The sequence below is a fragment of the Apis dorsata genome, unplaced genomic scaffold (assembly GCF_000469605.1).
Source record: "Apis dorsata unplaced genomic scaffold, Apis dorsata 1.3 scaffold_263, whole genome shotgun sequence".
NCBI classification, from domain to species: domain Eukaryota; kingdom Metazoa; phylum Arthropoda; class Insecta; order Hymenoptera; family Apidae; genus Apis; species Apis dorsata.
This window is the reverse complement of record NW_006263541.1, coordinates 77,884-89,488: the sequence shown is the minus strand read 5'-3', so window position 1 is coordinate 89,488 and position 11,605 is coordinate 77,884. Positions and strand designations below refer to the sequence as shown.

The following is an 11,605-nucleotide window of genomic DNA, read 5'->3' as shown; positions in this document are numbered from 1 at the left end:
TTTTTTTTTTTTTTTTTTTTCAAGAGCTCGCGAGCTGCAACCAATTACACGGAACGATGAAAGAAAATAACGAACTCTTTTGTCTCCGTTGGCGATTCTCGAAAGCATCCCTCAAGATCAATCGCGAAATAACCTTCTCCCTTTTTTAACCGAATTCTTTTCCATTATCCATCGTTCTAATCTCAATTCCCCTCGTTGTTTGCAGCCTCAAAATCTGGTCCTGACTGGCGAGTTTCCGGATTGCGACGTGAAACTTTGCGACTTTGGTATCTCGCGATACATCAGCCATGGCGCGGACATAAGGGAGATTCTGGGCACGCCTGATTACGTGGGTAAGTGCATAACCTCTTCACTTATTTCGTTAATCGAAATTTTCCACGGTGTTTGGTACTCGAGCCAACGATCGAACAGTTGGTAGCAAGTAAAATCGCAAGGTAAATCGACTTTGCGGCTCGTTTTGTACCGTGTAATTCCATTAGGGGAACAGGGGCCGTTGCATAATTGAACAGTGCAAGCCACTTTTCGAGCGGTAAGAAAGTTGAGCGTGGGCTCTGCCTCGATCGTTGATCGGGAAGACCCATTTATACAAGCCCTGCGATTACTTTTGCGATTACTTTTAACATTGCCCTAACGGTCGCAGCCAAGTTGAATGGTGTACATTGTGCACAGTGGCTCAAAAAAGTATTTGTATATACTTTTTATCTTTTTAACAATATGTTAATGATGAATTTTTATCTGGTCAAATATTATTTTAAGTGTCAACAATCGAAGTTAAGGATATTATAAAATTTCTGATCTCATTTATTTTCTAGTGAATAAATGAAATTTCAAGCTTGGATATAAATTTATAGTAAATACGAGGAATAATAAGAATTGGATTTGAAAATCGTTCGAAGAGAAAATAACAAATTTCCAATTTTATGTTAAGGATGCATCCATATTGAATAATACATAAGGATTAAAAAAGTGAAAATCCACAAGCTAACAATACGTTCTCTCTCTCTCTGTTTTAAAAATATAATTTTCTTCCATTACGAATTATTTTTATTTTGAACGTTCATTTCAAAGAGATTTCTCGATAAAATTATTCCACGTATTCCTATATATTTCATTCAAATTACACTCCTCGGATTAGATGAATTTCCTTATGAGATTCAAAATGCATAATTTCGTGAGTCATATGCGTATACGTATGGTATACACGTATAACAGTATACCACTGTTCCCACGAACTGTTATTCGTTACGCGTCTCTCAATGCTTCTTTTTCTTCTGGCCATCGTCATTCAAGTCGCGTCTCATGGTCGTTTCAGCTCCAGAGGTGTTGAACTACGAGCCGATCAGCCTGGCAACAGACATGTGGTCCATTGGGGTATTGCTCTATGTGTTGCTAACGGGATGCTCCCCATTCGGAGGTGATACAAAACAGGAAACGTTCTGCAACATTAGCCGATGTCGCCTAGATTTCCCCGACGATCTCTTCGAGGACGTCTCCGAAGAGGCGCGCGATCTTATGCGCAAGCTGATGGTCAAGGATCCAAAGTGAGTAGTAGTCGGAATCCATCCGAGCCTCTATCGGTATTTCGATGAAAACGGTTCAACTACGTCGGAATGTCGCGATCTGACATCGCGGCGTCTACCGCGTAAAGCGATTGCTTTCGTTCCTAGAAGCTAAATAATGCCAACGTACGCCAACCAACCAACTAACGTTCTCGAGATCGACGCCTTCCACGGGGCCTATCTTCTTTCGCTTCGAGGTATACGGTAAGCGGTAAACGTTCTCGGTAGGTGATGGCGCGGCACGCTTCTTCGAAAGCATTATTTTCACCAGTGCCGGAATTCCGAGTAGCACGTTCCCCCGATAATACCTTATCCACCGAGACGCGACCCAGCGCCGTTGACGCCTTTTCTTCGCATCGCGATAAACGCGCCAGAAGAACTTTCGAAACTTGATCGCCTTCCTGAATTCAGTTCCTTGCGCGTACGTGGAAATGGAAACGAGACGGAACGATCGACATTCCATCGCCGGCTACTTTCTTCGAAACGGGAAGAGGGACGTTGGCACGTTGAACGAGTTCCGCTGAAAAAGTCGTAGATTTCCTTATCGACGACCAGTCGGACAGCTGAGAGGAAGTCTCCATCCGGAATATCCGCGCCTTTCCAACGCGAAACTCGGCTTATCTCGTTGTCAGCACGCGCTTTATCGCCGTGAATGCATCGTTTTCCTTCCTCCCTCTCGATCCGCTCGTTGACTCGTTACGCAACTAGATTGCCCGTTACCGGAGACAAGATGTCCCGCGGCTTCTGCCGGAAACCACGGGGGATAGAACGGGACAGAACGCATCATAAATACCGAGAGAAATTATAGGCAAGTTATATTTTAAGACTTTAATCGAATTTTTTATCGTTTTCCAGCGAACGATTGACCGTCACGGAATGCCTTCAACATCCATGGTTCGCCATGTTCGAGGACCCTCGTCCATCGTTATCCACGCTCAACTGCCCCTCGATGGATCAATCCCCTATCCAAGACGCGGCTTCTCCAACCGCGAAATCGTTCTCGAAGTCGAGCACGAGCACGAGCACGAGCACGGAACATCAAACGTGTCTGTCTACTACTGCTACCTCTAAAAACGACTCCGAGAAACAAAGATCGTCCAATGTTTGTCAAAGTGTCGAAACGAAACCTACGGCGAACAGAGCGGTCTCCTCCCATACTGAGAACTTGTATTCAAAAACGTCAAAATTATCGTCCAAACCTATGAAATTTGGCCTGAGTTCCGATCGTAGGGACACTTTCAAAAGAAACATGGACAACTTGGCGCAAAAATTCTCTGGGACGGAGATTGTGCTGATCGAGCCGGTCTCGTCTGCAGGTACGACAGTCTCTTCAAATGTAACGACAACCACGCAAAGAAGGGCGACGGCTACGCACACAATGCCAGCCGGCGAGGTGTTCAAATGCACACCTGTGTTCATTCTGGGCGAGGAGCAACAGTGCAGTGACAGCGGCAGCGATTCGGTATCGGAGATATCGACCGATAGTTCGAGCGATAGAAGTAGCATCTACTCAGATGATTCTTTAGATTTTATTTTATACGGAAAGAGTCAAGGTCGATCCAGTTTTCCATTTTCGGCGACCGAGTCATCTTCCGACAGATGGGAACAGAGGCATCACACGAGAATATGGCCGAGAGAATGTAACGGGGTAGTGAGCAAAGCTTTGAGTCGATTCTCGTCAGAAACGTCGAACGCGAAATTCGGGAAAGCGTCTACGCCCCCAACGACTCATGGGAAGACTGGTCTAGAAGCGCTGCGTGAAAGAGGCGGGAATTTAGTAGTAATCCGCGAGCCTGTCAGAGCTGGCAGATATACCAGATATAGCGAAGTACAATGCGAGTCGGTACAAGCACGAATTCGACGATTTCAAGTTCAAGGAGCGTCGTAGACATCGATATTAGGACGATACATATGTCTATGAAGGGCTTTCTCGAGCAGCTTCAAAGTTCTGGATCCATTGTCCAAATATGGATGGATCCGTTGTAAATATTACGTTACGATGTACAGTACATAGTTCGTACGCGTTACGATAGATGGGTATTCGAACGAATAATCGAGGTGAAAGGTAGGCGAGAACAGCGGAGTGGGGCGGCTGTAAATATATAGAGTGGGGATAGTTGAGTACCGATTGTTCGTGACGCGTGTTGTAAATAAATTCAGACGACCGAGATTTTGCGAGAGCGAAGAGCTTGTGGTCAATTGGATTGCACTAAAACAGGAGTGCGTGTGTCGATCGTTGTATATAAAAAAATTGAATTCGATTGGTGACGACAAATGTTTGAACGATGGATCGCGAGAGCGAGACACGTCGTCTGCCATTACCGATAGACTGACCAGCCGTCCTTTCGAACTGCGAGAATAAAAGAACGCATTCGGGGCATCGAGTTGTTCGCGAAACGAAAGTTTATAAAGATTAGCTCGTCTCGCGTTATTCTCGAGGTCGAGGAACTTGTGCTTGTGATCGTTACGTAATGGGTAAATGTCAGGCATATGTCAGACTTCGTTCGAAATTCTAGAGAATGGAAAATGGCGAATGGAAAATGGCGCGTGAATAACTCGATGCTAAGCGGCAAGTTTACCTAACCTAGTTGTAATATTATTGGTCGCGATATACCAGATCTTCCCAATAACTCGAATTAGCTGATCAATCCGTTTCACGGATCCCATTAAAATCTAAATCCAATAACTTGGGTGCCTTTATCGTAAACGTTTAAGAGAACCGCGTATTTGTGTAAGTCGTTTTAATATTCTTTATTATAACAAACGCGCATGCTTATATCGATATATGTGCGATACAAAGGAGAATCTCGCGTATTAATATTTATCTTTGCGTGTACGCATGCGCGTATGGATTGTACGCGAAGAAAGTGCTCGTAGTGCCTAGTTTTGTTCATCCTGTTCGTTAGTATTTTTCGTCGCAGAAACACGGATCGTTACATCGTGAAAAGATAAAATGCGTGCGTGATGAAAGAATGAATGTTTCCAAGAAGAGTCGGATGAACGAGCAAACGAACAAGTGCCTTAGTCGTACGGACGATTTAATCAATCGCGGCGACGATCGAACGAAATTGAGAGCCTAGACTAGCTCTAGACATCTCCAATTCTTCTCGTTGAATCGATAAGCGTTTCTCGAGGGAGATCTGTGTTCGATGCGTTGCATCCCTCGAACGGTCGAATATCGCGCTATACCACCGAAATACTTTTCCTTTTTTCTGTTCTTCCCTTCTCTCCTTTGTACATCTAGAAATCTATCTTATCGACGAGTCGCAATGCATCGCGAGACAACTGCCGTAGATACGAAATTAATCGTTTAACCGTCGAAGAACCGATACTCGGAACCGAGTTTCATTCGTGGAGAATGGAATGATCAAGAGGAGAAGCTTGATTAACGAGGTAGGATCGTGATTTTTTTTAAATCCTTTGTTAAAAATGAAACGCATAAATATACGCATAAATGTAGATATTTATGTAGATGAAATCTAAGGACGAACGCTGACAAACCTTGTGGAGCGTAAACTTCCATAATCGAAGAGCACGCTCCGTAAATGCTAGTCATATAGTTGCTCGTCCTCTCGTTCGAACTCGTTTGTGTCCCCAGCTGAATCGTTCTGAATCGTAAATTCGAATTCACAGATTCGATAAATAGTGCCTTCGTTATAAATTTCGGGGACATGGAAAAATGAGACGAGAAAATTCGAACGGGACAGACGAGTACACGATCGAAATGACGGAAATGGATACAAAGATGGCTGGAAAAGCGTTTGGAGTCGTTGTTTCGTGAAATCTAACCTCGTAGATCGAGGAATCTCATCGAATTTTTTTTGGCTTCGCGGATATTATTACCACGAGCGTTCGTCCTTTGAAATTCCGAAACGCACAATGAGATACGCAGACGCACGAATAAATATCTCGTCGTGGAGTGCGAACAGTAAACGAATGAGAGAGAAACGAGTGAACGTGTATTGCGTGAATCGACGATTATCTCTCTGAGAATCAAAGAAAATCGTAGAGACCTGTAATATAATTTTACTATCACGATAGAGAAGGGGCGCGTGCATCCGAGCAAGCCGAATTGCCATTTCTCGAGGCCAATCCGTCGTTATTTATTTCCGCCTGTTTTGTAAACGGTATAATGTATTTAATTATTCGCGTTTCGCCTCTTGTTCGCGTGATTTTTAGTCCGATCGTTGGCCCTCGCAGAAGGGCATGCGCCATTTCTCTTCTTTTTCTCGGGCACGTCCTCTTCTCCGATCTAATCGATTATCAATATTATTATTATTATAATTATAATTATTATTATTATTATTATTATTATTATTGTCATGATCAATTAATTATTATTATCACTGTTACAATAATAATTATTATTATCGCTATTATTATTACTATTACGTTATTACTCTAATGTTATTAATATCGAGATTGATCACGATGAGAAAAATCGCGCATATAGACGTTATACAAGAAAATTTCTTCTGTAAATATCTCTGTCATTGTATTAATTTTAATAACGTGCGAAAATAAATGCCGCAAATCATTCGGAAATCAGTGATAAATAGAATACACGTACGGAGAATGATTGATGAATATAATATTTCATCAATTCGAGCCCGAGTATTTTTTCCCATATAGAGAATCAACTTCTCCAAGAACGTCGGTTTTCTTTTTATCCTATAAATAGGCAAACATAGCGGCCAGGTGACACAGTGATTCACCAACAAGATTTCCTGTCGAGACAAAAGTCATTGCTAATGCCTTTCTAATCCGACACCGGAAAGTTTAACCTTTGTACGGTTTTTCGTTGCCGCGTAAACGGAAATGAACTGACAATTAGATTCATAATAACGATAAAAGATGTTACCTTGCACATCGTACTCGTGTCATAACTCTCATCAAATTACTTTGTATACGCAGTAAACTACGTTTATATGTCGGGAGATAAATTCATATAACCCATCACTTATGTTTTTTTTTTTCGTTCACATAATAGAAATTCACGTTCATATAAAAGGATTTCATGGAACTACGTGTTCTAAGGAATACTATTCAAATCAACGAATTTTTTTATATAGATCAAAAGTATGTATCACAAAGATCACGAAAGTTCATATAAGTGACGCCATTTGAATTAGAATTTGGATAAAATAATAGTATTCGGGCTGCAAAATTTTTTATCCAAATTTGTATTTTTTACAAATTTTTAAAATCATTTAGAGAAAATGCTTTTTTTCATTTATTTCGTTTATTCTTGGTATATATATTTTTTTATATCCTTCAAATATAAATAATGCGCGTATTAGCAGAAAATCTGAGAATTGCCACTTCAACCTAGAAAATTTCAAAAGTTAATATCACGAACACTTGTCATTGAAAAAGGACAAGTGTTGAAGGCGTTGCTCAACGTAGAAATGAGGAATTTTGTTCGGTCAAGGGTAACCGAGGCGAACAATTGGCGCGTATAAATTCGCAAAAGTAGCGCGGACAAAGATGGAATTGCAGTGTGGACCGTAATTAGAGGTAATGCGCCGCTTTTGTCGGCGGTCGCTGTTTGACTGTGCAATTTTTCCCTGACGGATGAAACGCTCGATTCCATGACTCGATCTAAACTTTAATTAGCAAATCATAACCGTGAGCAACCATGAGCACGTCTCCTTATTCGAACTCGACAGGTGGCACGTTTCCCGGGCGTCGATTTCACACAATTCTTAGGCGCCACGAGAGAAGCAATCGTTCAAGAAGTATTCTAGAGGCGTATTCCATTTATGAAAAATAAAATTTGTATCGTACACAATTTTTCAAATACATAGTTTACTTTGAATATTTTTTTTTTTTGCATTATTATGTTAAAAATCAATTTAATCGGAAAAGTATTAATATATAAATTGTTATCGTATGACGATACAAATCTCTTCGAGAGTTTTGCTCTCAAATATATTTCCACCTCTAAAAGATTTTTATTTGAGAAAGATCTCGAGGTCGTCGCGATAAGGCTTAACAAGAAGCTCGAAGACGAGATAAATGCCGCGAATATTTTTCAACGGGGAACTTGCAAATTCTGCCTAGGCAGTGGTCATTAATCGGCCGCCAAGTATGGCTGTAACTCGGTTATTAGACACGAGTCGGCCGTTCCTATTGTGTCTAATTCTTGGATCGTAAATCGTAGAGAAGTTGCACGTGCATGCTGCGCACGTCGTGCATTACGAGCAACCAGTGCACGCATCATACCGTCCTTTATGGTAGTCGGTAATTTGCATTCTCCGTGGATACTGGCGCATGTCTCCTCCGTTGTGTAAATAATAGCCGGTTGCCTCGTTCGCGAATCTAACGAGTTTCAGTCGCTCAATCTCTGCTCCCTGTCGCCTTCGTGCCCATTGTTCTCGCGCGTCGATTAAACGAAACAAAACCTTTCCTCTCTTTCTCTTTCTCTCGAAGGAACATTCGACATTCAACGAGCAAAGTGCTTTGCTTATTAGAACGAGAGAGTCGGCACCTTTTAATTCGATGAACGAGAAACGTCTAGGAAACATTTAATTGCGATCAAACCCGATTCGGAAGATTTTAAGAATATAATATATCATTCCGTTAATTTCTATAACTTTAATCTCTCTACTTGGAAAAATAAATCTGATGAAAGATAATATTTATATTCGTAAAATAATTTCATTAAAAACACACGAGAACGTGTTTCAAGGAAACTGAAAAAAGAATAATACTACTTTTATAAGATATGATGCATGCTTTGATAATCAGCAGGAATCGTGCAAACATTTTAGAATGAATTATACTTTTACATTCATTAAAAAAAAAAAAAAAAATTCTCGAGGAGGAGGAGAAAAAAGAAGGAAGAATTAAACGAATCTTTTTGTTCCTCTTCTCGATAAAAGTGAGACGTTCACATCCGCGAAACGCGTCAACTCGCCGAATCGAGGACGAGCTCCCTAGCTATAATAACGAGCCATTGGAGCACCAATAATAACGACGCGTTGCTAGAATTTATTACACCTGTCGGTAAATCTATAAAGAGAGATCATTAAGCGGGACGGTGACGTCGTGTTACGTCCCAGACGAGGTTCAATCGCCGTCGGATAATTGATTTCGTCTTTGTCCCAAGGGAAGAGGCGCACGGCCTCGGATTCGCACTCCCGTTTACCGATCTATCCCATAAATGGCGGTTTTCCGCCGATCGCCTGCCGTATCTACTCTATTAACCACGATAGAACGTACCAAGTACTTAAGTATAACGCCACGCGTCGTTCCTCGCAAATAGTGTTAACAGCATTATTATTACTTGTCTCGACAGCTCTTCTTGTTCGTTGCCGAGGCAATCGAATTCTCTCATTTCGTTAAAAAATTATAGAGGTTTAAATACACAGAGTTAAAAGCATAGCATAGTGACAATTAACAAATACTGTTTTAAAGAAGCAGTATGGAGTTCATCAACTAATCCATTTTACATCTTCTTTTCTCGATTCATTTCTGCTCTCCTAATTACCTAGATTGATGAAACAAAATTGTTTAAAATTGATGTAATTAATGTACAATTTTGCTTTTATTCTAAAACTATTACTCCTAGAGCTAGAGTAATATAAACTAATCATAAACTCGCCGAGTTTTTTATCTAAAAGTTTCGAAAATTGCTCTCAAACAATTTGATTTGCACAATTCTATTATTCTGTGGAATGAATACATAGAATGCGTGCACAATTGGTTCAATACAAAAATGAATATCTATCCATTAAACGCGATCGTCGCGATAAAATGGACATAAACATACGAAATAATATCTTGCAATTGGCCTGTTCAACGTGGATTTCGTCGAATGGCAATCGAGAGGCGCGTCGAGAGAGCATTTTCTTTCTCGCGTCGAAGGCGAACGAAACCGCAAAAAACCGTTTGCGAATTCGTCATTGAAACTAGGCGAGCGGCGGGCGGTAAACGAGCAATTATCCTTGGCACGATCGCGACCGAACACGTCGCTGCTAATTGTCGGTACTAATTGCTTGTCACCACTCTCGTGGTCTCGTGGTCACTCGCACGTACGTACGTTTTCCTAGGGACAACAAACGTGGTGACGATGAACAGGAGGGTTCTGAGTATTCGTGATTCGCGCGTGTCACGACGCGTAATTGATCGATCGAGGGGAAAACGAGGGATCGAGGAACAAAGTGATTAATATTAAGTTTAAAATTTAATTCGGTATATTACATTAAAATCGAACTCTTCAAGTTGAAGATATATATTTCGTTTCGAGAATCTATCTTCACGACATCGATTTAATCGAAAAACAGATACTTAAATTTTTAATTATTTCTAACAATTCAGAATTGTTTCGTTTTTCAAACTATCAATATTAATCACTTGTTCCTCGGATCGAGAAATCCTCCTGCATGCGGATCTTTTAATTTGACTTTATAATTTTTTTCAGATTGTTTCAGGAAGAGGTGGAAGAAAACGCAAACGACGACTTCGTTATATTTTTTTTTCCTTTATCAAATTAAATGAATAATCGTATAAGGGATTGGGCAAAGTAACGAATATTCGAAATATTCTATTCCTAGTAAATAAACGATCATTCCATTTCGAATAACCATCGTTATTTTCCAGATTAAAGACTCGTCCAGATTCCTTGGAACGATCGAAACGGCTCGTTAATCGATTTCTCCTTACAGACGAGCCGAGCAGGAAAAACCTTTGCCTGTATCCTTTCAGTGAGCATCCTTGCCGTTTCTTCCTCAACACGCGCGATCTTCCATCTTCCATCTAGGTTGATAGGAGGAAGTTCTCGAACGATTGAGATATATCGTAGCGAAAACTCTCTAAGAAATAACGAGACAATGAGCGGAGCCGTAGGAAATATGATGGTGCGCGCATTCCGATCGGAATCGAGATCGGCACCGCGACTCGTTTCCAAGAAGCGATGTAATCGGGCATGGAAATCTACGAAGGTAAGACTCCCACGCGTCTTCATTAACATATTAACGCTTTTACAATCGTGCTCATATCTCGTTTCACTACCGTGGCCGAAGAGAATCGTCGGCTGAAACAGTCGAATAATGCCTGTTATCCGCGCAACGATTCAACGATCCGGAGCAAACGATCCGGCGCACAGGTGTTTCCGTCGAAACAGATGCGAATTATTCAACGTTTCTCACCGCCTTCACCCCGTGTTTCGTATATACGGAACAAAAGAAAGAAAAAGGGATTGGGGAATAAACGAGAAGCGGAGAACTTAGAGAGGATTATTCGGTAATTATGTAATCAATAATTTCGAATGATTTTTTCGAGATATTTGGTTAAAATCGCTATTATTACAATTTCTGTATATATATTTACATATTACACGTATAATGGAAACGAAAAAGTTGACTTCAGGAATTATGATAAGCTTGGAATATCAACCGCATTTTACGTTTTAACCATTATATTGTGTGTTAATATCTATCTTGATCGTACAGCATCCAAAGGACTCGTCAGGATATTTATGCATTTATGCAAAATTTAAATCTGCAGAAACGAGTACACTTTAGATGTAGAACAAAATAAATTTCTATTAAATCTCTTTAATTACATTAATAAAAATTATAAAGCAATCTAATAATAGCAATCCTTTTTCGCAGATATCTCAAGTTAAAAAACGTTAGAAATTATACGTACAAGAAAAAAAAAAATCACCTTTCCCTTACAATTGCCCAGGATTTCCTTTCTTTTTTCCGTGAAAGCGCTCTGATCGCGTGCCTCGGCTGGATACCACCTACGTCACGTAGCGTAAAGCCAGCGTAGACCAGCAGCGTTGCGGCTGGTAAACAGCGCTAAAAGCAGCAACAGCAACAGCGACGACGGTCCGCTAGTGGAAGAAGGAGTGGAGCAGCGGGGACATAGTTGGAAGGAGGGAGGGCTGGAGAGGCGCGGAGGAGAGGTGGAGGCTGGAGACGAGCGACCAAGGAGGACGGTTGGAGAGAAAGAGGGAACGAGAGGCACGGTAGTCTATGGTCCAGCGACTCAAGAAAGAAAACGAAGCCGAAGCTTGTGGTCTCTCGCCAACTCGT

General features: G+C 41.1%; 2 protein-coding genes across 7 annotated transcripts in view; both read left to right on the top strand.

Annotated features, from left to right (window-relative positions):
- Positions 1-6,104, top strand: part of LOC102674650 (serine/threonine-protein kinase 17A-like) — a 54,484-nt gene extending 48,380 nt beyond the window's left edge. For all 5 annotated transcript variants that reach the window (XM_006616409.2, XM_006616410.2, XM_031510804.1 and 2 more), the window contains 3 exons: positions 206-332; positions 1,313-1,541; positions 2,415-6,104. In XM_006616409.2, the coding sequence (XP_006616472.1) occupies positions 206-332; positions 1,313-1,541; positions 2,415-3,447 (1,389 nt within the window). In that variant the 3' untranslated portion in view covers positions 3,448-6,104. The remainder of the gene's footprint in view (positions 1-205; positions 333-1,312; positions 1,542-2,414) is intronic.
- Positions 6,105-10,159: 4,055 nt separating this feature from the next.
- Positions 10,160-11,605, top strand: part of LOC102674444 (serine/threonine-protein kinase GIN4-like) — a 15,102-nt gene continuing 13,656 nt past the window's right edge. The window contains exon 1 of one of the 2 annotated variants that reach the window (XM_031510784.1): positions 10,160-10,504. In XM_031510784.1, coding sequence (XP_031366644.1) covers positions 10,489-10,504 — 16 coding nt within the window. In that variant the 5' untranslated portion in view covers positions 10,160-10,488. The remainder of the gene's footprint in view (positions 10,505-11,605) is intronic. The other variant, XM_006616408.2, reaches the window with a different exon arrangement.